The sequence below is a fragment of the Narcine bancroftii genome, chromosome 14 (assembly GCF_036971445.1).
Source record: "Narcine bancroftii isolate sNarBan1 chromosome 14, sNarBan1.hap1, whole genome shotgun sequence".
Lineage (NCBI taxonomy): Eukaryota > Metazoa > Chordata > Chondrichthyes > Torpediniformes > Narcinidae > Narcine > Narcine bancroftii.
The window spans coordinates 70333922-70356733 of record NC_091482.1 but is presented as its reverse complement, the minus strand read 5'-3'; the positions used below and the strand labels follow the sequence as shown (position 1 = coordinate 70356733).

Here is a 22812-nt window from a genome sequence, read left to right as displayed (position 1 = left end):
ATATCTTTATCCTTGCTATATGAAGAAATCAATGTAAGTTTCTCCAGCATTTTTGTGTAAACTGCAATCACAGCATCTATAGATTTACTTGTTTAATTTTTATTTTTTAGCCATCGTTGCTCTTTGAGCGGCGAGGATCTGAACAGACAATGGTCTGAGCCAAGTCCTGACCTCCACCCAACTATTTATCACACAAAAGGACTCCTCAGCTATATGAGGAGCATTGGCAGGATACCGCTGGTGAGTGGCAGCAAGCAAGGAAGAACATGACAAACCAAAGCAATGAGAAGCTAAGAACTTAGTAGAAACATGGATACAACATAGGAAGTACAAAACTATCATGTTTCAGCTCAAAGGAAACAAGAATTACTAAAGTTCAAATATTCAGATTTATTGTACATGACATCACAACTTCTAGAGGGCCAGGCAGAATTCCTACAAATCAGTAGTGCGAGAAACTGTACATAATAAAATGATATTTGTACAAAAGAGAAATGGAAACAAGGAGGAAGCTCAAACAAATTGTGCAATACAGAAAGTAAATATACCATCTGGTTGTAGGTGTTTAATTTTATTTGATACTCTATGCCATTCATGCTATAAAAATGGAATTTTTCCAGATCTGTAGATTTTTTACAGAAAAATCTCACTTTTTTTGTATTTGGATTCCACCAGGTTTTCTGTGACTACCATGGGCATTCAAGGAAGAAAAATGTTTTCATGTATGGCTGCAGTCTTAAGGAGACACTGTGGCAGTCAAAGTCCAGCATTGATACAGCAACTCTGAAAGAAGACATTGGCTATAGAGTGAGTGTCCCTGACATATTCCTCTGTAGTGGGGCTATGCAATATTCCATCACTTCTGTTCAACATTTTACTTCAGTCAAGAAATTCAATATTATTTTTATTCATCATTTAACTACATGAAGCCTCCTCTCTTTAGCACTTTGTATCCTGTTTATTATTCTTTATCAGCGCTATGTATAGCCTCTGGTATCCAGCACCTATGGAGATTGGTAGATGACAGATAACTGTATATTCCAATTGCTTGAGACTTACTCTTACAATGCCAAATTAATACACCAGCATAAAGAATAAACAGTTTAAAAGACAAAAATACACTACTGTAATTACACTAAACAAAATTCACTTAATCCTTAAAGCATTTTGCTTTATTTTCAGATGCATTCTTTGAAAACATTTAACTGTTGCTGTATCTGCAGGTTCCTCCCCCCTCCACAGAGCCACCCAAAAGAAGAACAATAATATTATAGATAATTAACCTCCCCTCCCCCAAGTTTAAATGCAAACCTCTGACCAGGATGACTTTTAGTAAGCAAGGATAGGGATACACTTTAAGAGAGTCACCCCAATAGTGAGTGGCATCAACCAGCTCTTCATCCTGGGTGACACCATTTTATTCAAACTTGATTCAAACGGCTGCTATCACCAAAGCACGACCAAGGGTCTGCTGGCTGAAAATTTGCTCCTATCTTCAAAGATTTGTGAGACTTCAGAGCACATTTACTTAAACATATTTTTAACCTATTAACTTATTCTTCTTTATTTTAATTTTTTAAATGTATGTTTCTTTATTTTTTATGCCAGTTGCTTGAGGCTGCTGGTTGCTTAAATTCCAGATACCAGGGGTCTTATTGTATGTAGAAATTGTTTATATCTGGAGCAGAATCAGATTATATTGACTTCCTGTTGGATCACACCAGTCCAAAAATGGTACTTTAGATGACATGGAATGACTATTCTCCAGCTGAATGTTGCCCAGAAAAATCGAGTCAATTTCTCCCAAGGCATTCACCCGTAATTGGACATTGTCTGTCCACCCATATTTTAACAGTTCCCTCAGTAGGTCCTCTCTCAGATACATACTTACCTTCACAAACAAGGTATCAATCCCCCTTCCTCACTCTGGGATCTCACTTGCTCTAATCTCCTGATCATATTGCCAGCTCATCATTTGCTCTCACTCTAGCCTTGCCTATCCTATTAAGTGCAGGTCCCTGATTCTCCAGCCACCTCAAGTGATATCTACAATTCCCCTGACTTCCTCCTGAAGCCCATAATCATCTCCTTGATTTTGCTAACGTTGAGCACAAGGTTGTCGTGACACCATTCAATGAGCTGATCTATCTCCCTCCTGTACGCTTCCTCGTTGCTGCCTTTGATTCGGTCGACAACTGTGGTGTCACTGGCAAGCTTTTAGATGGGATTGGAATTGTCACGAGTAGAGCAGTGGGTAATGCACGCATCCTTGGGGTGCGCCTGTTTAGCTAATCAGTGAGGAGGATCCAGTTGCAGAGAGGATACAGAGGCCCAGAGTTCGTAGCTTCTTGACCAGCACTGAGGGAATAATGGTATTGAAGGCTGATCTGTAGTTGATGAAGAGAAGAGCAGCCGTGTGTTTGAGTTGCTGTTTTCGAGGTGATCCAGAGCTGAGTGGAGAGCCAGCAATATTGCATCTGCTGTGGAGGGATTGGGTAAATTGCAGTGGGTCCAGATCTTTGCGAAAGTCAGCCTCTTCTCAAAGCATTTAATCACAGTTAATGTTAGTGCTACTGGGTGATAGTCATTGAGGCAGCTCATCCTACTCTTCTTGGGGACTGGGATGATTGATGGCCTTTTGAGGCAGGTGGGAGCCTCCGACTGCAGCAATGCGAGGTTGAGAATGTCTGTGAACATTCCCTGTAGAGCATTCTCTGTAGATATTCTCGATATTGAGGAGGATTTTCCTGTAACGTCCTGGGCTGTGCCCACTACCTTTTGCGTACCATACCACACTATGACGTGGCTGGCCAGCTCACTTTCCACCACATATTGGTATACATTTGTTAGATAATTTCTGCAATGTTGTCTTTGAACCCCTAACAAAAGTTTGAGGATTAGAATTACACCCCAGTCTATTAACAGCTATTTTTGGAAGCATACCAGGGGAGACTGGGCATATACCTGTCTCTGCATAGCAAATAATTGCCTTTTCAACATTATTGGCTGGAAAAGCCCCATGATTTAAATGGAAGGATCCTAAACCACCGACTCGACTTCAGTGGCTCTCTGCTGTCATGTCATGTTTAAGTTTGGAGAAAATTGGGAGTTGGACATTTGATACATCTTTTAAATTTGAAGAACTTTGGTGACTGTTTATTCAATATTTCCATATAGTTTAAGAATTATAATCTTCTACTGGATTCCCTCCTTGCTCCTTCTGGTAAATTTGGTTTTAATCAGGAAACCCTTTGTTTTCCAACTTTACTGTGGGAATTGACGGCCCAGTCCCTCTTTCTTTGTTTATTTTTTGGATTCATTCGAGGGATTCTATAATTATATTTCTCTCTTTTTGATTTAACAAGAGGAGAAGAAATGCATGGCTAATATATATTTGTTAAAATACTAATATGTTCTTTTTCTTAAACACATGAATGTAATGTAACTCTCCTTTTGTATATATTTTTGATTTAACAATAAACAGACTGGAAAAATAAATTAATTTGCCAGGGTTTCTGATGTAATATTAAACCTTTGCAAACTCCTGAGGAAGTAGAGGGTTGACATGCTTGCTTCATGATGCCATTTGTGTGTTGGTCCAGAAACATTTTTGCGAGATAGTGAGTCCCAAGAACTTAAATTTGCTCACCCTCTTGATGGGCTGAATAGCTCTTGATGGGCTGAATAGCCTAATTCTGCTCCTATGCCCTTATGACCTAGTATTTGGGCCTGTGATGCTGTTGCAAAACAATTCATGTTCAGGACAATAAATCCTGATTCTAACCCATCTCTCTTGTTCAACCTCTTGATGATTGATTTGTTAGGCCTGCTGAATTCAGTCAATAAACATTTCTTACTCAGGCTATCCCCAGAGCTCTGGAGAAGATTTGTCCTGCATTCACCATCAGTCGCTGCTGTTTCTTGGTACAGAAGTCACGGGAAGCCACCGCTCGGGTTGTGGTTTGGAGAGAGATTGGGGTTCTACGCAGCTACACTATGGAGAGCACTTACTGCGGCTGTGATCAGGGCAAGTACAATGTGAGTGAAGGTCAGTGTCTGCTTGTGTTAATTGAGATGGTCATCTTGCTTATCCATGCAATTTAGGCAATTTAGTAGAAAATGCTGGTTTTTTTTTTAAATTTTAAATTTTAAAAAAGTTTTTAAAGCAAACTTTGCTTTCCAGGTTGCAATGGTACTTCATTTTCTGCAACGCCCATTTGTATGAACACACTGCTCTTTCTTTTTGTCAGGAGGGTGGGTGGATAGGAGAATATGCTTTTTCTTTTGGCAACCTTCCTGCAGGGTGATGGGTTTTATTACACTTAGGATGGAGGCTGAAACAAAACTAGGTTAAGATTTGGATTTGGTTGTTAAGCTACTTCGATTAGTTAAAGGTTGCTGGAGCCACCATGTCATGTCTAAATGCTTTAACTAACTATGGTGAAAGATTTTATATATGCACTTGTACAATTTTTCTGCAAAGTGTAATGTATAAAAGATACCAAAGTCACTGGTAAAATCTTTATTTGAACTAAGCCAATGCTATTGGATGTTCATGTTAAAATGCAAAAGTACTGTAACATCTGTAAACTTGTTTGGAGAACAGTGCTCCTCACCTGATTTAAAGCATCGGAAAAATAAAACTTAAGAACCCATTCTTGTGGGACTTCTCTGGAAATTAAAATTTAGGCCTTGTCACTTATCCAGAATGTTGAAAAAAATACTGGCCCTGAAAAATACTAAAGTGTAGCTATACATGACAGTAAAGCATGCTTATTTCTGAAGTGCACTAATAAAGCAAACCAAAAATAGATTAAATAGGGTATGGACAAATATAAAGAGAATAAACTGAAATGATGCATGCCCATGGTTAAGAATGATATTGAGAGAGATCTAGGAATCTAAGTTGACTCAGTGTTCAATATATGGTTCAATAGTGTATAAATAACACTGAAAGTTGTGGTCAGACTGTGTATAACAGTGATCCGATCACTTGAGTTAGCCATAAAGGCACTATTTTATCTCAGCTAATGTTCCAGTCTCCGTTCAAAGACTCAAATGGAATAAAATTGGTTGACAGTCTCCTGCAGCATTATTGGTAGTAATGTTTTTGGAGACATTAAATTGAAGCCAAGCCTGTTCCTTTATTTAAAAGATAAAACATCCATAATCTATATATATAAATTCTCCATGCTATAGCAGTGCCAATGCCTTGGGTTCAAATCCAGCACTGTCTGTAAGGAGGTTCTATGTTCTCCTCATAATCTGTATGCTTTTTCTCTGAATGCTCCGGTTTCCTCCCACCCTCAAAAAATGTGTGATTTGCAGGTTATTTGGGATATTTGGATGGCATGGGCTCATAGGCTGGAAGGGCCTTTTTAACATGCTGTATCTCCAAAACAAATAATTTAAAAAATTTTAAACTCTTGAAAGGAATTTGCCCCAGGATTTTCTGCAAATTTATAGCTGCATTTTCTCCATCATAAAAATATTAATTCAATTTTTGAAAAGTATTTAAAAGGGGGCAGATCCGGGGGTTTGAAGTTCCTTGGAGTTCTCTTTAACTGGGGTCCTATCATGGGCACTCAACATCTCCTCACTTGTCATGAAGGTACAATCGTGACTGCACTTCCTGAGAACACTGAAACAGGCAAGGTTACTGGCCACCATTATGTCAACCTTCAATAGGAGCTCTATCGAGAGAGTCCTGGCTGGCTGCTTCACAGTGTGGTACAGATGCTGCAGAGAAATGCTGAACAACCAAAGGAACCACTCACACTGACAATCCGAGACTCTCATATTCACAAAACCCTATCTCTATCTCTCTCTCTCTCTCTCTCTCTCTCTCTCTCTCTCCCCCCTCTCCCTCTCTCTCTCTCCATCTCTCTCTCTATCTATTTTTTTTATTTATTTGTTTGTTTGTACATGTGAATACTTGTCCTGCATATGTATTGTTTTTCTGTATGTGTGTTATGTCTGGTTGTGTGTCTACATGATCTGCACCAAGGACTGAGAATGCTGTTTCGTCCAGTTGTACTTGTGCAATCAGATGACGATAAGCTTGACTTGAAAGCAGTTTTGTAAATGCAAGCCTTTCTTTTCTTCAATTTTGATAAACCCTGCGATGAAGGGCTCAAGCCTGAAACGTCCGTTCTGTATTTTTACCTTTGCTATATAAAAGACACTGCTTGACCTGCTGAGTTCCTCCAGCTTTGTGTTTTTCCTTCAACCACAGAATCTGAAGTGTGGCCATAAGATTTCATGGCAGGAGAATGAATGAAATATAATTAACCTTGACACTGAGATGAGGCTGAGCACAGAGAAAATGGTGTTATCTCCTACTCCCAAAAGTTCAGTACAGCTGATAATGAGCATTTAAAAGAATATTCCTCTCCACATTTTGTATCACCAGTTTTATGGCCCTCAGAAATGGCCATAATGATTCCCATTTGCCCATCTGCTGGGTGAGAAACTAAGGAGTCAAATTTTGCCTTGGAATGGAAACTATGTTCTCAATGTTTTTCAAGATCCATTGGATCTCAATTGGGAAGGTGAAGGGACAATTGTGTGACTCAATGGGGCTACCTGATGATGAATTAATATCAAATTATATCCCATGGTTAATCCTGGGTTGGGGAGTGGGGAGAAGGTGAGGGGATTGGGAATAATACTGGATAATATTTTCTTTCAAAAGGTTTGCTTCCTGGAAAATAAAATTGGGGATTATGATAGACAACTTCAAACTGAACACAAGGATAATTTCAGATTTGCCGTATCACATATGAAGTTGGAGAAACACTAAATTAACTTTTATTGAATTTATTCTGTTTAATCACACAATGACACTGACACATTGTGTTTGTTCAACTGACCTAAAAATGTTTTGCCGCTGATTTTTGTTTGTACTCAGCATCTGATGCCTCTCATGTCAGTGTCTAACAATACTCAGCCAGCATTGATGGATTCAGTTGCCCTGATACTGCTCTTCCATGGTCACAATGTCCTGGTGAAATCTTTCACCATGTTTGTCACTGACTTCACCAAGATCAGCAGGGAAGACGTCCAAGTGCGAATGCAGAAAATGAATTTTCGATGACATGTTGCACATCATGCTTGTATGCTTGAAGTAGAGATAAAATATATCAGGAAATCACAAAAAATAGGTTATATCTACAAAAACAATACGTGATAGGAAAGTTTTAAGGTGCTTTTTATAATTAGTAGCCCAAAAGTGTTCAGGAAGAAAAATCTTTCTTGTCCAATGGTATTAAATGTTACTCTAAATAAATGCCCATGTTTGGTCTCCAAGCAGAATTGCATAGGCTTCCTTCAATTTAGAACAACCCTAATTTTGTGACAAAGGGTCTGAATGATTATCTTCCCCTTTCCACAGATGCTGCTTGAGTTTCTGACAGTTTCAGTTTTTATTTCAGGTTTCCACTATTCTAAAAGTACATCAAAAGGAAACTTCTGAAGCTTACATGAGTAATTCATTTTTTTTCAATTTTTATTTCATCTTACCTAAATAATTTAGATCCAAAGTAGATGTTAACTCACCTCTTCACATGCTTGAAGGGTCCTAAATTTGTTTTAGGTGCTTGTCAAGGACACCCATTGACACCTAGAGGAGGGAACACAGCATAGAAACAAAGACTACAGCCTACCACATCTGCACTATTTTTATATTAATCCTACTCTAACCCATTTTAACTTTTCTCATCATCCCCTTCTGGATTCTCCCACTCATAAGACATTAAGCCATTTTCCCCTTCAAGTCTGCTCGACTATTCAAATCATGGCTGATGTAATGTTCCTTTCTATATCTGTAACACAGTTTGCAGTGGTCAATTAACCTTCCAATGTGAATGTATTTGGGATTTGGAGGGAAAGTAGAATTCAAGGTTGCTGCTGGAGTGGCAGGAAGCTGCTCTCAATTAATCTCATCTGCCTGTTATGTCAAAATGTTAGAACCCCTCACAAAGAATTACTTTGTTCTCACCATATGGTTTTCTGTGAATTTTTTTAAGAGATGATAGAACGTGGTGACTTTTTATGATGCCTGGATAGCACGCAGAAATAAGATTTTCTCTGTGTCCTGTACACGTGCCAATAAACTATAAACAGGGTGGAATGCATGCAGTCACAATATTCAAATTACACACAGAAAGCACCAGAGGTCAGGATTGAACTATGGTCACTGCATCTGTGAGCCAACTTAGCTGCACCACTGTTTTGCCCTCAATGGTTGATCATTTTTCATGTTTGGCGGTGTGCTTGGATAAAAAACAATTTAAAATTTTTAAGTACGCCTTTCCCCATGACACTTTAATTTAATTTGGACAAGAAGAAATCATTGCATCATTAACATTACTTTGATGGATCCACTATTCCCTTCAGAGCAGCTGTAGACAAATTTCCTGTACTCAGTAGCACAGTTAAAACACTTAGCACAAGAGCCACTTGTGGTCGTCATTATTTCAGCCCATGCTCTATGCTGTGTATTTGAATAGTAGATGTGTTTTATTTATTTATTGTATGTTTGACAGTCAGTTGACACTGTGAAAATCTGACATATGACAGAATATCAACAGTATTACCTTCTAACAGAGCTAACATGATTAAATGGAGATAAACTGTCTAGGCAGGGTTCACATTAACTTTTGGCAGAATGAGAATCACTCTTCCTGAGGCAGATCAAAGCTCTGATCTGTTCATGCTCCAGCAGGACTGGAATTTGTGGGAAATTTCACAATTTGTGGAATCGTCTCTGCAAAACCCCGTTTGACGTGCTCCCATTTTTAAGTTCATGTTATTTGAGTGGGATTGTCCATTTAAGAGAACAGTTTTAACAAAAGCCTACAGATTTTAAAGCGACTGTGAAGATAGCAGCGAGTTTTGAACATCGTGTTCCTTTTACTGGATACATTTGCAGAGTCAGCACAGAAACCCTGGAGAAGCCAGGTGCAGAGACCATGTGACCATCTTATTGAAATGACTGCATCATTTGCTGAGGAGGCCATTTTAAGGAAGCAGCACAAGAGTAATGAGCTCTTCCTTTGTGGGATTGAGAAACCCCCTTGGCCTCATTGTGTGGTTAGGCAAATTGTCAGATTTCCTCCTTTTAGTCTAGAGGGATGAGGGAAAAGTGTTACAATTGCAGAAGAAATACTGCACTCTACTTCAAATTACCTACAAGAAGGGTTCTAATTCCAGAAGGCATTCGTCTAACAAGGACATTTCTCTGAAGCACCTCAATAAGGGTTTTGTAAGTAATCAACATTCACCCACTTTAGGAACTTCTAACCACCTTAAGGCCTGCGTGCCTGACCCATCCAAAGCTTGCGTGTCAAATCCATTTAAGGCCTACATGTCTCACTGTTCTGGGGCCTGTGTGTCTCAACCATCTTAAAGCCTGCATGTTGCATCAATTTCAAGCCAACATGTCATCAGTGAATTACCAAAACTGAACTTTGAACTGCCTTCTGAGAATTGTGCCTTGAGCTGTAATGGGTTGAGGTATTCCTTACACACCAATATAGTCATGCATAGTTCGAGTTTAAGTTGGATAATTGTATATAAATTTTGTTAAGTTTAGATAAATTAGTTAACTTAGAATAAGTGTTATATAATTGTTGATAATCATTAAAGATATTTTATATTTAACACTAACTGTGCTAATTTTTAATCACTGCTGTCTGGTACCTAAACCCTGAAACTCACATGGGTGCCATGTTGCCTCCACACCTGTCACCTACTGCAGGCTCCCCACCTTCCAGCTCCATCCTCTGCTGGCATTCCTGGTGTGTGGTCAGTACAGAGATGGGAGACCCGATGAATCACTCGACCAGATGCTAAGGGGATGAGGTGATGCCTGCAGTCTCACAGAACATCAACACTTTGGCATTGTGCACCGCAAGCTCTTGATTTTCATTCCCATTGAGGAGGTGTGAATTCCCAGTAAAACCAGCTAGACCATGCCTCCACATCTTATCAGCTTCTTCTGAACCATAAATCCAAGAGTGTCTCTTGGATTATGTGCCAGTCTTTATTAACACCTTCCACTATTCACAAATATAATTGCTGGCTGATTAACTGGCATCGTAGCAGCTACTGACTTATTGGCATCAACATTTGGCGACCGAATGGCTGAGGAGATGGGAGCTGCTTTAGGACCACAGAATGATTATAACTCTTTGTTTAAAAAAAATAAACTCTTTGCCACGGCTGCTACCATTTTTTCTTTCCCTTTCAACAATTTAACCAATTAATGCAAAAATTTGTGCTACTCTGTGCTTTTATATCCTTGATGTGCCCTATCTCATCCCATAGCCCACACTACTTCAGAAGCCCAGGTTAATAATTATTTAAATGTATCACCTCATAAACTCAGGGAAAGGTTTGCCTTTGTTTGGCCACATTACATGGTACATTTATGTCAAACTGGATATGCTGCTTCAACATCAAAATCACCTTCTTCTCTTCATTAGGTCTGGTCCATTACTACATTCAGCATTGACTTTCTCCAAAGGCTGTGCTAATTAAGGAAACAATCCTGACTTTACTTTAGGCCTTCTGAACACCAGGATTTAAAAAAGAATCTCGTACAGGTTTCCTCAGAATAATTCATCACATTACTGTCATTTGATACGACAAAGCTGTCTGACTCTCATCAACAAATCCGTCTCCCAGTCCAGTCACCAGACTGGATGATAGATCTCCTCCTCCTCCTTGGATGATAGATCCTCCTCCTCCTTCTTGGATGATACATCTCCTCCACCTCCTTGGATGATAGATCCTCCTCCTCCTCCTTGGATGATAGATCCTCCTCCTCCTCCTTGGATGATAGATCCTCCTCCTCCTCCTTGGATGATAGATCCTCCTCCTCCTCCTTGGTTGATAGATCCTCCTCCTCCTCCTTGGATGATAGATCCTCCTCCTCCTCCTTGGATGATAGATCCTCCTCCTCCTCCCTGGATGATAGATCCTCCTCCTCCTCCTTGGATGATAGATCCTCCTCCTCCTCCCTGGATGATAGATCCTCCTCCTCCTCCTTGGATGATAGATCCTCCTCCTCCTCCTCCTCCTTAACCTGGACCAACTTTCAATTCTGCTGCCAATGAAAGGACAGTTTTTGACGACTTCGTTGGCTTGGCTTTGCGGACGAAGATTTATGGAGGGGGTAAATGTCCACGTCAGCTGCAGGCTCGTTTGTGGCTGACAAGTCCGATGCGGGACAGGCAGACACGGTTGCAGCGGTTGCAGGGGAAAATTGGTGGGTTGGGGTTGGGTGTTGGGTTTTTCCACCTTTGTCTTTTGTCAGTGAGGTGGGCTCTGCGGTCTTCTTCAAAGGAGGTTGCTGCCCGCCAAACTGTGAGGCGCCAAGATGCACGGTTTGAGGCGAGAACAGCCCACTGGCGGTGGTCAATGTGGCAGGCACCAAGAGATTTCTTTAGGCAGTCCTTGTACCTCTTCTTTGGTGCACCTCTGTCTCGGTGGCCAGTGGAGAGCTCGCCATAGAACACGATCTTGGGAAGGCGATGGTCCTCCATTCTGGAGACGTGACCCACTCAGCGCAGTTGGGTCTTCAGCAGCGTGGATTTGATGCTTGCGGACTCTGCCAGCTCGAGTACTTCAATGTTGGTGATGAAGTCACTCCAATGAATGTTGAGGATGGAGCGGAGACAGCACTGATGGAAGCGTTCTAGGAGCCGTAGGTGATCCCGGTAGAGGACCCATGATTCAGAGCCGAACAGGAGCGTGGGTATGACAACGGCTCTGTACACGCTGATCTTTGTATGTTTCTTCAGGTGGTTCTTTTTCCAGACTCTTGTGTAGTCTTCCAAAGGCGCTATTTGCCTTGGCGAGTCTGTTGTCTATCTCTTTGTCGATCCTTGCATCAGATGAAATGGTGCAGCTGAGGTAGGTAAACTAGTTGACCGTTTTGAGTTCTGTGTGCCCGATGGAGATGTGGGGGGGGCTGGTGGTCATGGTGGGGAGCTGGGTGATGGAGGACCTCAGTTTTCTTCAGGCTGACTTCCAGGCCAAACATTTTGGCAGTTTCCGCAAAACAGGACGTCAAGCGCTGAAGAGCTGGCTCTGAATGGGCAACTAAAGTGGCATCGTCTGCAAAGAGTAGTTCACGGACAAGTTGCTCTTGTGTCTTGGTGTGAGCTTGCAGGCGCCTCAGATTGAAGAGACTGCCATCCGTGCGGTACCAGATGTAAACACCGTCTTCATTGTTGAGGTCTTTCATGGCTTGTTTCAGCATCATGCTAAAGAAGATAGTAAAGAGGGTTGGTGCAAGGATGCAGCCTTGCTTCATGCCGTTGTCAATGGAGAAGGGTTCGGAGAGCTCATTTCTGCATCTGACCCGACCTTGTTGGTTTTCGTGCAATTGGATAACCATGTTGAGGAACTTGGGGGGGCATCCGAGGCACTCTAGTATTTGCCAGAGCCCTTTCCTGCTCACGGTGTCAAAGGCTTTGGTGAGGTCAACAAAGGTGATGTAGAGTCCTTTGTTTTGATCTCTGCACTATTCTTGGAGCTGTCTGAGGGCAAAGACCATGTCAGTAGTTCCTCTGTTTGCACGAAAGCCGGACTGTAATTCTGGGAGGATATTTTCGAGAATCCTAGCGAAGATTTTGCCTGCAATGGGGTGCAGCGTGATTCCCCTGTAGTTTGAGCAGTCTGATTTCTCGCCTTTGTTTTTGTACAGGGTGATGATGATGGCATCACAAAGGTCCTGAGGCAGCTTTCCTTGGTCCCAGCAGAGCATGAAAAACTCATGCAGTTTGGTATGCAGAGCTTTGCCGCCAGCCTTCCAGACCTCTGGGGGGATTCCATCCATACCTGCTGCTTTGCCACTTTTCAGTTCAATTGCCTTATATGTCTCTTCCCGGGTAAGGACCTCATCCAGCTCTAGACTCAAGGGTTGTTGAGGGAGCTGGAGCAGGGCGGATTCTTGGACTGAGCGGTTGGCACTGAAAAGGGATTGGAAGTATTCTGACCATCAATTGAGGATGGAGATCTTGTCGCTGAGGAGGTCTTCACCGTCTAAGCTGTGCAGAGGGCTTTGGACTTGGGGTGAGGGGCCGTACACCACCTTTAGTGTCTCGTAAAAACCCCTGAAGTCGCCAATGTCGGCGCTGAGCTGGGTTCATTTGGCGAGGCTAGTCCACCACTCATTTTGGATCTCCCGGAGTTTGCGCTGAAGGTGGCTGCATGCGAGACGGAAGGCTCGTTTCTTCTCTGGCCAGGACGGCTTTGCAAGGTGAGCCTGGTGGGCAGATCGCTTCTTTGCCAGCAGCTCCTGGATTTCCTGGTTGTTTTCGTCAGCTGAAAATGGCCATACTGCAATCCACTGAAGAGGTACTGGGCTTCTCCAATTTTTGACTAACTAGGTAATAAATATGCTTTAGCACTTGCTCATTTAATTCTGATTAAAATCCCTCAAATCATATAGATGTCATTTCTTTTCATTATCCTGACACATCCCTCTCACATTCAGAGTGTTAACACATGTTTGTCCCAACACAGGTGAACTTATTTAGGAAAATATGAAAAGAAATCCATTGCTTTGAAAAAGCATAACATGCAGGAATTGTCTTGTATTCTTGGAATTTCATCACCACACTTTCTCAGTACAGAGGATTGGTACAGACTTACTGCTTAAAAATCTGGTACAGAATTGTGATCACCTGCTACTGCTGAGTAGGTGGATAATTTCGAGATGCTGACAGCAGAAGTGAAATTTGCAACTCGTCTGGGTATCAGTATATAATTAAAAAGCATGTTTGGTTTCTGAGTCAAGAGTCTAAACATGCTCAACCAATAAATTGATCCTGTCTGTATTAATTTCTCCAATGTGTCTGGCAGAACTGATTCTTTTTGCTGGCGAGCAAATAATAGTTTTTGCCTAATCAATACAAGCTTTCTGCCTGTATCTGTGAATTAGTTGTTTGTCTGTCATTAAGTCAGCTGTTAAATTGAACCTTTGAATTGTTCCAATTTCCGTAATTCTCTTTTACAACCCTGTAGTCACTCATTTTGAGACCGTATTCACATGTACGCAGATACAATGTAAGAATGTACTCAAATTCTGACTTGCTGCAGCCAAAGAGATACGCAGGATCACAAGGGATAGGCCCATTGAGTCTGCTCTGCCTTTCTATCACAAGCTGATTCAGCTTCCCATTCCCTGGCCTTCTCCCCGTAACCTTTGATGCTCTGACTAATAAAATACCAGTCAATCTGCCTTAAATTTACCCAACGACCTCACTTCCACAGACTCACAACCCTCGACTCAAGAAATTTGTCTGTTTTAAAGTGACGTCCTTTTACCCTGAAGTTGTGCCCTCTTGTCCTAGACTACCCTACCATGGGAAACAACCTCGCCATATCTACTCGGTTGGTCCAGGCCTTTCAGCATTCAAAATGGCTCTGAGAGATCCCCTCATTCTTCAGTACTCCAATGAATACAATGCAAATGCCAACAAGCGGTCTTCATATGTTAACCCTTTCATTCCTGGTATCATTCTATTAAATCTTCTCTGAACTCTCTCAAACGCCAGCGCATCTTTTCTCAAAGATGGCCCCTAAAACTGTACACGACACTGTACTCCAAGTGAGGTCTCACCAATACCCTTTTCAATCTCAACATTCCATCTCTGCTTTTTATATTCTATCTGTCTAGAAATTAATGGCCAACATTGCATTCGCCACCTTCACCACTGACACAATCTGCAGGTCAACCCTTAAGGTATCCTGCATGAGGACTCCCATCCCTTGGCACCTCTGAATTTTGAATTTTCTCCCCATCGAGTAATAGTCTGCCTTTACAACATTGTATTTCACTGAATAATATAAATGACTGCCATAGGCCAAGACAGAAAAAGAGATAACAATAAAAAGATATAATATTCACAGTTGCAATTAATGCAAGAAAAAAATAACATTTAAGAAATGCAGACAGAGGAGGTTGGGATCAGAATCGAATGAGAGGTTCAGGAGCCTGATAGCTGTGGGATTAAAAGTTGTACTTCAATGTAGAACTGCAGGACTTCAGGTTTCTGCCTCTAGGTAGCTTTCTGCCTCCAGGTAGCAGTCAGAAGAGATTGTGACCATGCTGACGGGTTCTCTATCAGCACCCATAAGTGAACCCCTTAATGCAATCTCCCTTAGGGTATGTAGGATAAATTAACTGTGATTGACCCTCTGTTACAGTCAGGTAATGTTTTTCTACAGAATTGTCTTAACTAAACACCAGCATCCTCCAATGTAATTGATTTGTTACACTTTTCATAAAACTTTTCATCAATAAAATAAAATATGTCGTTGACCTGAATCAGAAACTCTTTCTCTCTCCACTTGCTGCTCAAACTCATTGAGTATGTCCAGCACTTTTAAGCTTTTCTTTCACATTACAAACCTGTAGTTTTTTTTGGTTTTCATTACCTCATGTTTTGCACATTGTTGGAATTTGTCAGAGTTGCCACAGCAATTTTAAGTTGACACTTTCTTCTAACACCTCGCCTTGTTAGAAATATTATGGAGAAGTTGAAGAGTGTCAACATATGGGGAGATGACTTAATAAACAGTTTGAGACATTTAATCATGAAACTTGGATCGATTAATTGATATATTTTTGACAGAATTACAAAAAAAAACACAGGGAAGAGAAATGATCCTTCTTCAGTAAGGAAGACAGGGGTAACCTTGATAATCTAATATGAGTATAATTAGACTCAGCAATGTTTCAGGAACAACTTCAATCCCTAGTATTGGTTAATAGGAGTATTACAGGAACAAAGTGAAGTTGAGGATGATGTGTTGTTCACAAGATACTGTAGTATACCTAAAATAAAGCAGTTTGTCCAAAGTACTACTTTATTGGCTTCTCTTCGTCAATGACGCAATGAGTAGCAGTAGCTCGAGTTGCTTAATCATTTTAATATGTCCTGAGTATTCAGTTCAAGTGTGCAACCGAAAGGATGTCATGGTTTGAACATTAACATCGACTTCTTCCAGTTTCTTTTAAACCTCACCCCCACCCCCCATCTTCGTCCCCCTGTCTCCTTTCCTCGAGTTCTCTCGCTCTCCCTCTCTTTTCCATTTTCCCCCTGTCTCCTCTCACAGTGCCGAAATCAAGGGGGCAACACAGTTAGCGCAACACTGTTAAAGCATCAATGACCTGGGTTTGAATCCGGCACTGTCTGTAAAGAGTTTGAATGTTTTTCATGTGTCTGCATGGATATCCTCTGGGTGCTCTGGATTCCTCCCACCATTCAAAATGTACCGGTGTTGTAGATCAATTGAATGTAATTGGGTGGCATGGGCTGAAAGAACCTGATACTGTGCTGTAAGGCTAAAAACTACAAAAATTTCTAACTTTTCCTCTTATCCAATTAACACCTTTTGTTTGTTGGTCTGGACTCCTCACCTCCATTCTTCCCCCTTTCTCTCCCCAGTCTTTATTCAGACACCTGCCTGCTTTTTGCTTATACTTTGAAGAAGGGCTCAGGACCAAAATGTCGGTAATATATCTTTACCTCCTATAGATGATGTGAGACTGGACGAGTTCCTCCCACATTTACTGTGTGTTTTTACTCTCTGTATTGAAACAGTGCAAATGTTGTCACGATAAAGTGGTGATAAAGATTCCATTTTTTAATTTACTCATAACTTTTTGAAAATAGAAGACTGGCAGTTGGTGAATATTTCCTTGCAATAAAGGAGGAGGCTATTGGACCCATGCAGTTCATTCTGACTTGGATCCACTATGCGACAGGTGTAGAATTCGGGAGGCATCCCTAGTCCATATTATTCTGGGAGTGTCCAAAGCTGAAAGATTTTTGGGAATGATTTTTCCAGACAGTATCAGAGATTCTCAGGATCAAATTGGATCCTTGTCCTTGTAAAGCTTTGTTTGGATATTCTCAACACGAACATATTTCTTTGAATCTAACTCAAAGAAGAGTTGTAGCCTTTGTTTCACTGATAGCCAGACAAGCAATTTTGATTAAATGGAAAGATAGTTCACCTCCTACTCATATGTGTTGGATACAGGATATTACGTCTCGTTTAACCTTGGAGAAAATTAGACATAATATGAAAGAAACTGTGATGGAATTTGATAAATTAAGGGGCCCATTCATGGATTATTCTCATCATTTGCTTGCATAGGCTTGGATGCTCTGAGGGTTACTGGCTCACTACAGAGACTGAACCTCAATTCCTTGCTTTATTTTTCTTTTGCTGATAACTGTGTTTTGAAGGAGGGGAAGGATGAGTAGGGGGGTGTCTTTGTTTTTCTTTATCTTTCTCAATTTCTGTGTTTTTCCTTTTTTCTTTCCCTTTTTTCTCTACACATTGAAGAGATCATTGAGTTATCATAAATTTATTCCAATAATAGAGCGTGAACTGAAGTTCCTTCAGATGAACCTCTTTAGACATTTGATTGTATAATTTGCTTATCATTCTCATTCTGTATTTTCACACACTAAGATTGACATTTTTTAAAATAATATAATATATAATATTTCTCTTTCAAATCAATAAAACTCTATTGAAATGAGAATTGCACAAGAGTCCTTGTACGAGTCCCTGATTGAATTTGTTATTGAAGAGTCTGATGGTGGAGGGGGAGCAGCGGTGCCTGAACCATGTGGTGCAAGTCTTGTTGCACCTCTACCTCTTTTCTGATGACAGCGGAGAGAACAGATCGTGTGCTGGATCCTTGATGATGGCTGCTGCACCTTGACGGCACCGTTCCCTGTAGATGTTCTCCACGGTGTGGAGAGTTTTGCCTGTGATGTCCTGGGCTGTGTCCTCTACCTTTTTCAGGGCTTTGCGCTCAGGGGTATTGGTGTCCCCAGACCAGACTGTGATGCAGCCGGTCAGCTCACTTTCCACCACGCATCTTTAGAAATTTGTCATGGTTTCTGGTGTCATACCAAACCTCCACAAACTTCTGAGGAAGTAGATGCGTTGACGTACTTTCTTCACGATGCCATTAGTGTTTGTTCCAGGAAAGATCCTCTGAGATGGTGACTTCCAAGAACTTGAATTCGCTCACCCTCTCTACCTCTGATGCCCCAACGATCACTGGATTGTAAACCTCTGCTTTCCCTTCCTGAAGTCAACAATCAGCTCTTTTCTTTTGGAGACACCCCCTTCCCTTGGGTATTTTTAGAGTTTGGGTTCTCCTAATTCTTGTCTGTCACATGATTCCAGAGAGAACTGGGACTGTTGGAAATTTATCAACCAGGCTGTTATTCTCAGGTGACGCATATTCCAGACCTCCCCACTGTCCTTGGGTATCTGAACCTATCTTAGCATAAGCATTAACCAAATTGTATTTATGTACTAATATGTTGGTTAATTAATTTGTTAATCAATATTAATCTAAACTAGAAAGACCCCACATCATCATTGGAGAATCCAAAAAAAACACATGCAAACTCTACCCAACACCATGTCGAATCAGAGCCACTGGAGATGGCACCTGCCATGTCTCTCTGCCACCTGAGTTGCTCTGGCTTTCTCTCATGCTAGTCATCAGGTCACCTGATGTACTATATTCTTTATCCAGAACCCTTGTGTTCCAAATTTCGGATTTTTCCGGATTTCAGAAATCCAGATTTAAGCCCACCTGAATTGTGCTGCCATATCTAACCCCATCCCCTTCCAGTTATGGTGCCATTTCCCCCCCCCCACCTTGCCCGCCTGACTCACACTGCCGGTCTCTCCCTCTCACCCACTCGACTCGCGCTGCCGTCTCTCTCCCCACTTGCCAGATTTTGGAGCTTTCCAGATTTTAGATGTCTGGATAAAGGATTGTGTGCCTGTACATTAATTCAAATGTAAATGGGCAGTCGGAGAATGAGCTGAATTCTTGGGAATTTGTGCAGAAATAGTTTGTGGTGAAATCAGTGGGAGAATGAGATTGATGTGATTGCAAAGTCACAACAAAATATAAAATATCAGAATAAAACTAGAGGACAAAAAATGTTAGATGGAACTTAATAAATCAAATGAAGCTTTTTTATTTTGGGATGAATTATATGGCCAGCCATCTCAAGAGTCATCACATTGATGTATTTAACAACATGGTAAATTTGGTTTCTTGAAGCTAAAATTAAATCAATATGTCCATTCATACTATGAGTAACACATTACACTTGGTTTATTAAAAAGGCTAAAATATTACTTAATAGCTTAACAATGAGGACAATGTACTTTCTCTCCTGACTTTCTAACAAGCGTGCATTGTGTGTGATTTTTCTGTGACGTCAATTATTGATTAGAATTCAAGTAATGTTGTGGCATGGCCCATATCTCTCTCTGGAGGATACTCAGGCTATTCTGGTTCAAGGCCCTTTCAGTACTATACTGAATCAGTGGCTTTAAATGAAGTGTTAATTAGGATGCCTTGTACAGCCATATCAAGTGGTGTCTCTTGTTTTGTAAAATGCAAGTCTGAATGCACTGGCTGCAGAATACTGATGTGAACTTTCCAAGGAAATATGCCCATCATTCTGAACCACCAAGCTAGAATTTGCACTGATGGACTGAAAGCATTTAAGTGGTTATTGATCATCCCTGAGTCTTTTATTCAGTTTAAAAAGCTGTAAAACTGAAAATTTCTCAAGCTACTCGACTGATTTTTAAATGTAATCTGTATACTTGGATGAAAACTACAAAAAAAAGCAATGTTTACACGGTTGAAGTAGTGGTTCGTACAATGCCTTTAGAGCGCCAGCGATTGGGTCCAGGGTTCGAATCCCACACTGTCTGTAAGGAGTTTGTACATTCTTGTATCTGCGTGGATTTTCCCCGGGGGCTCCGGTTTCCTTCCACCCTGGGTTTCAGGTAAATTGGGTGTAAATTGGGTAGCACGGACTTGTGGGCCAAAATGGCCTGTTACCATGCTGTCAGTCCAACTGCACAAAAACCAACAAGGTCGGGTCAGATACAGCAATGAGCTCTCTGAACCCTTCTCCATTAACAATGGCGTGAAGCAAGGCTGTGTTCTCGCACCAACCCTCTTTTCAATCTTCTTCAGCATGATGCTGAACAAGCCATGAAAGACCCCAACAATGAAGACGTTGTTTACATCCGATACCGTACGGATGGTAGTCTCTTCAATCTGAGGCGCCTGCAAGCTCACACCAAGATACAAGAGAAACTTGTCCGTGAACTACTCTTTGCAGACGATGCCGCTTTAGTTGCCCATTCAGAGCCAGCTCTTCAGCGCTTGACGTCCTGCTTTGCAGAAACTGTCAAAATGTTTGGCCTGGAAGTCAGCCTGAAGAAAACTGAGGTCCTCCATTACCCAGCTCCCCACCATGACTACCAGCCCCCCCACATCTCCTTCGGGCACACAAAACTCAAAACGGTCAATCAGTTTACCTATCTCGGCTGCACCATTTCATCAGATGCAAGGATCGACAATGAGATAGACAACAGACTCGCCAAGGCAAATAGCGCCTTTGGAAGACTACACAAAAGAGTCTGGAAAAACAACCAACTGAAAAACCTCACAAAGATAAGCGTATACAGAGCCGTTGTCATACCCACACTCCTGTTCGGCTCCGAATCATGGGTCCTCTACCGGCATCACCTACGGCTCCTAGAACGCTTCCACCAGCGTTGTCTCCGCTCCATCCTCAACATCCATTGGAGCGCTTTCATCCCTAACGTCGAAGTACTCGAGATGGCAGAGGTCGACAGCATCGAGTCCACGCTGCTGAAGATCCAGCTGCGCTGGGTGGGTCACGTCTCCAGAATGGAGGACCATCGCCTTCCCAAGATCGTGTTATATGGCGAGCTCTCCACTGGCCACCGTGACAGAGGTGCACCAAAGAAAAGGTACAAGGACTGCCTAAAGAAATCTCTTGGTGCCTGCCCCATTGACCACCGCCAGTGGGCTGATCTCGCCTCAAACCGTGCATCTTGGCGCCTCACAATTTGGCGGGCAGCAACCTCCTTTGAAGAAGACCGCAGAGCCTACCTCACTGACAAAAGGCAAAGGAGGAAAAACCCAACACCCAACCCCAACCCACCAATTTTCCCCTGCAGCCGCTGCAACCGTGTCTGCCTGTCCCGCATCGGACTTGTCAGCCACAAACGAGCCTGCAGCAGACGTGGACTTTTACCCCCTCCATAAATCTTCGTCCGCGAAGCCAAGCCAAAGAGTCTAAATTAAATTTTTTTTAAAATTAAACTTGGAGATCAAATGTTTTTGTCCCAGGGAAACTGATGAGTTGAACACTGAACCGGACACAGTGATTTGAGGTATTTCTGTGAAGTTGTCGACCACCCTGCTTTAGAATGTAGATTTAAATTTAACAAGTGCCGGAAGCGGAAAGCAGGCTCACAGCCCATTTTATGCCGTGCCAGAGTTTTCATTGTAATGAAAGATCATATCTGGTATAAAATAGATTGTCAATTCATAATGCTGAACCTTTGTAATTAGCAAATTTCACCCCTGTGACCTTGACTCTGGGTTCCTGTGGCTGCATCCATCTCTGTGGCAGAGAAAGCATTTTGGTTTGGACTTGAGCCTGAAAACTACAGTATTACTACTGCCCCTTCCTTACCTGATAAGTAGCCTTCATTCAACTAAAATTGGAACCCGCATCCCCAAATAGAACTGCCAAGTTTACGTGCTTTCTGAAATAAGAGTATGCAATTGAATGACATAAAACCGATTGCATCTCCAGAATTTTCCATTTGGGCAGAACAGTGAGGCAGTTATGAGCATTTTACTGAATGATTGCTCATTTATGGCCCAAGCTTCCAATTGACAGGCAGCATCAGAGGTGTTTTCACTCTTCATTTCTTTTATCAACCAACAAAGCAAAAGTCCACAAACAGTCATATTATTACCCACCAGTATTATGGATGAGCAAGGTCGTCATATTGGCAATAGCTTCACAGTTGCTGGACTAGCAGTGAGAGATCGAAAATCCCAGAGAGGAAAATTAAACATGAAAGTCTGCAGACGCTGACATGTAGTAAAACTCACGCAGAAACGCTGGAGGAACTCGGCCAGCCTTGCAGCGTCCATACGAGGTAAAGTATCTTACCAACGTCCCCTCCCATTCCTCTAGTTTCTCTCTCTTTCTCCTTTTCCCTCTGTCTGCTTTCACAGAGCCAAATCAATTCTCATCATATCCAATTAACACCTTTTAGTCTAGACTCCTCTCCCTCCCATTCTTTCCCCTTTCTCTCTCCTGCCTTTATTCTGACACCTTCCTGATTTTTGCTTATACTTTCCGCGTAATAAACAAATCACCACATTATCTAAAGGGATCCCCATTTTATTAACTGTCTTTGGGGCAAGTGTTATGATCTGTTAACGTCGTCATCCTTGATGTGTTTTCCAAATGATTCAGGATGAGAAATTGAAGTCCTGATAACACCCACCGTTCAACACTAGCACAACCCCCTCTTGTCCAGAGACCCTTCTAGTTGGAGTGTGCCTCTGTTTTGCTTGAATCTGAAATCAGCGCAATTACTTAACGTTTCGCCAGATTATTCTTTCATCTGAAAAATTCCAAATTCCAAAAAGGGTCTGGTCCCAAGGGTTTCAGGTAAAAGATTCTCTACCTGTAATTGATAAAAATACGTGTTTAAAATATGTTCTCTGAAGTCGCACGTAAGTCTTTGGTGATAATTGGAGCAAATACTTAGCCAGCGGAGGGAGGACCTTGGCCATGCTTTGCTTATAGCAACTGTTTGAATAAAGTTGTGTGAAACAGCAACGGTTTCACGCAGGATGAAGAGCTGGTTAATGCCACTCGCCGTTGG

At 41.7% G+C, this 22812-nt stretch overlaps 1 protein-coding gene across 10 annotated transcripts in view; it reads left to right on the top strand.

The window, feature by feature from the left end:
- LOC138749973 (cytosolic carboxypeptidase 4) overlaps window positions 1-22812 on the top strand; it is a 257666-nt gene that overhangs the window by 174833 nt on the left and 60021 nt on the right. For 9 of the 10 annotated variants that reach the window (XM_069912088.1, XM_069912087.1, XM_069912090.1 and 6 more), the window contains 3 exons: window positions 111-240; window positions 676-807; window positions 3862-4038. In XM_069912088.1, coding sequence (XP_069768189.1) covers window positions 111-240; window positions 676-807; window positions 3862-4038 — 439 coding nt within the window. Of the gene's footprint in view, window positions 1-110; window positions 241-675; window positions 808-3861; window positions 4049-22812 lie in introns of all 10 variants that reach the window. The other variant, XR_011348981.1, reaches the window with a different exon arrangement.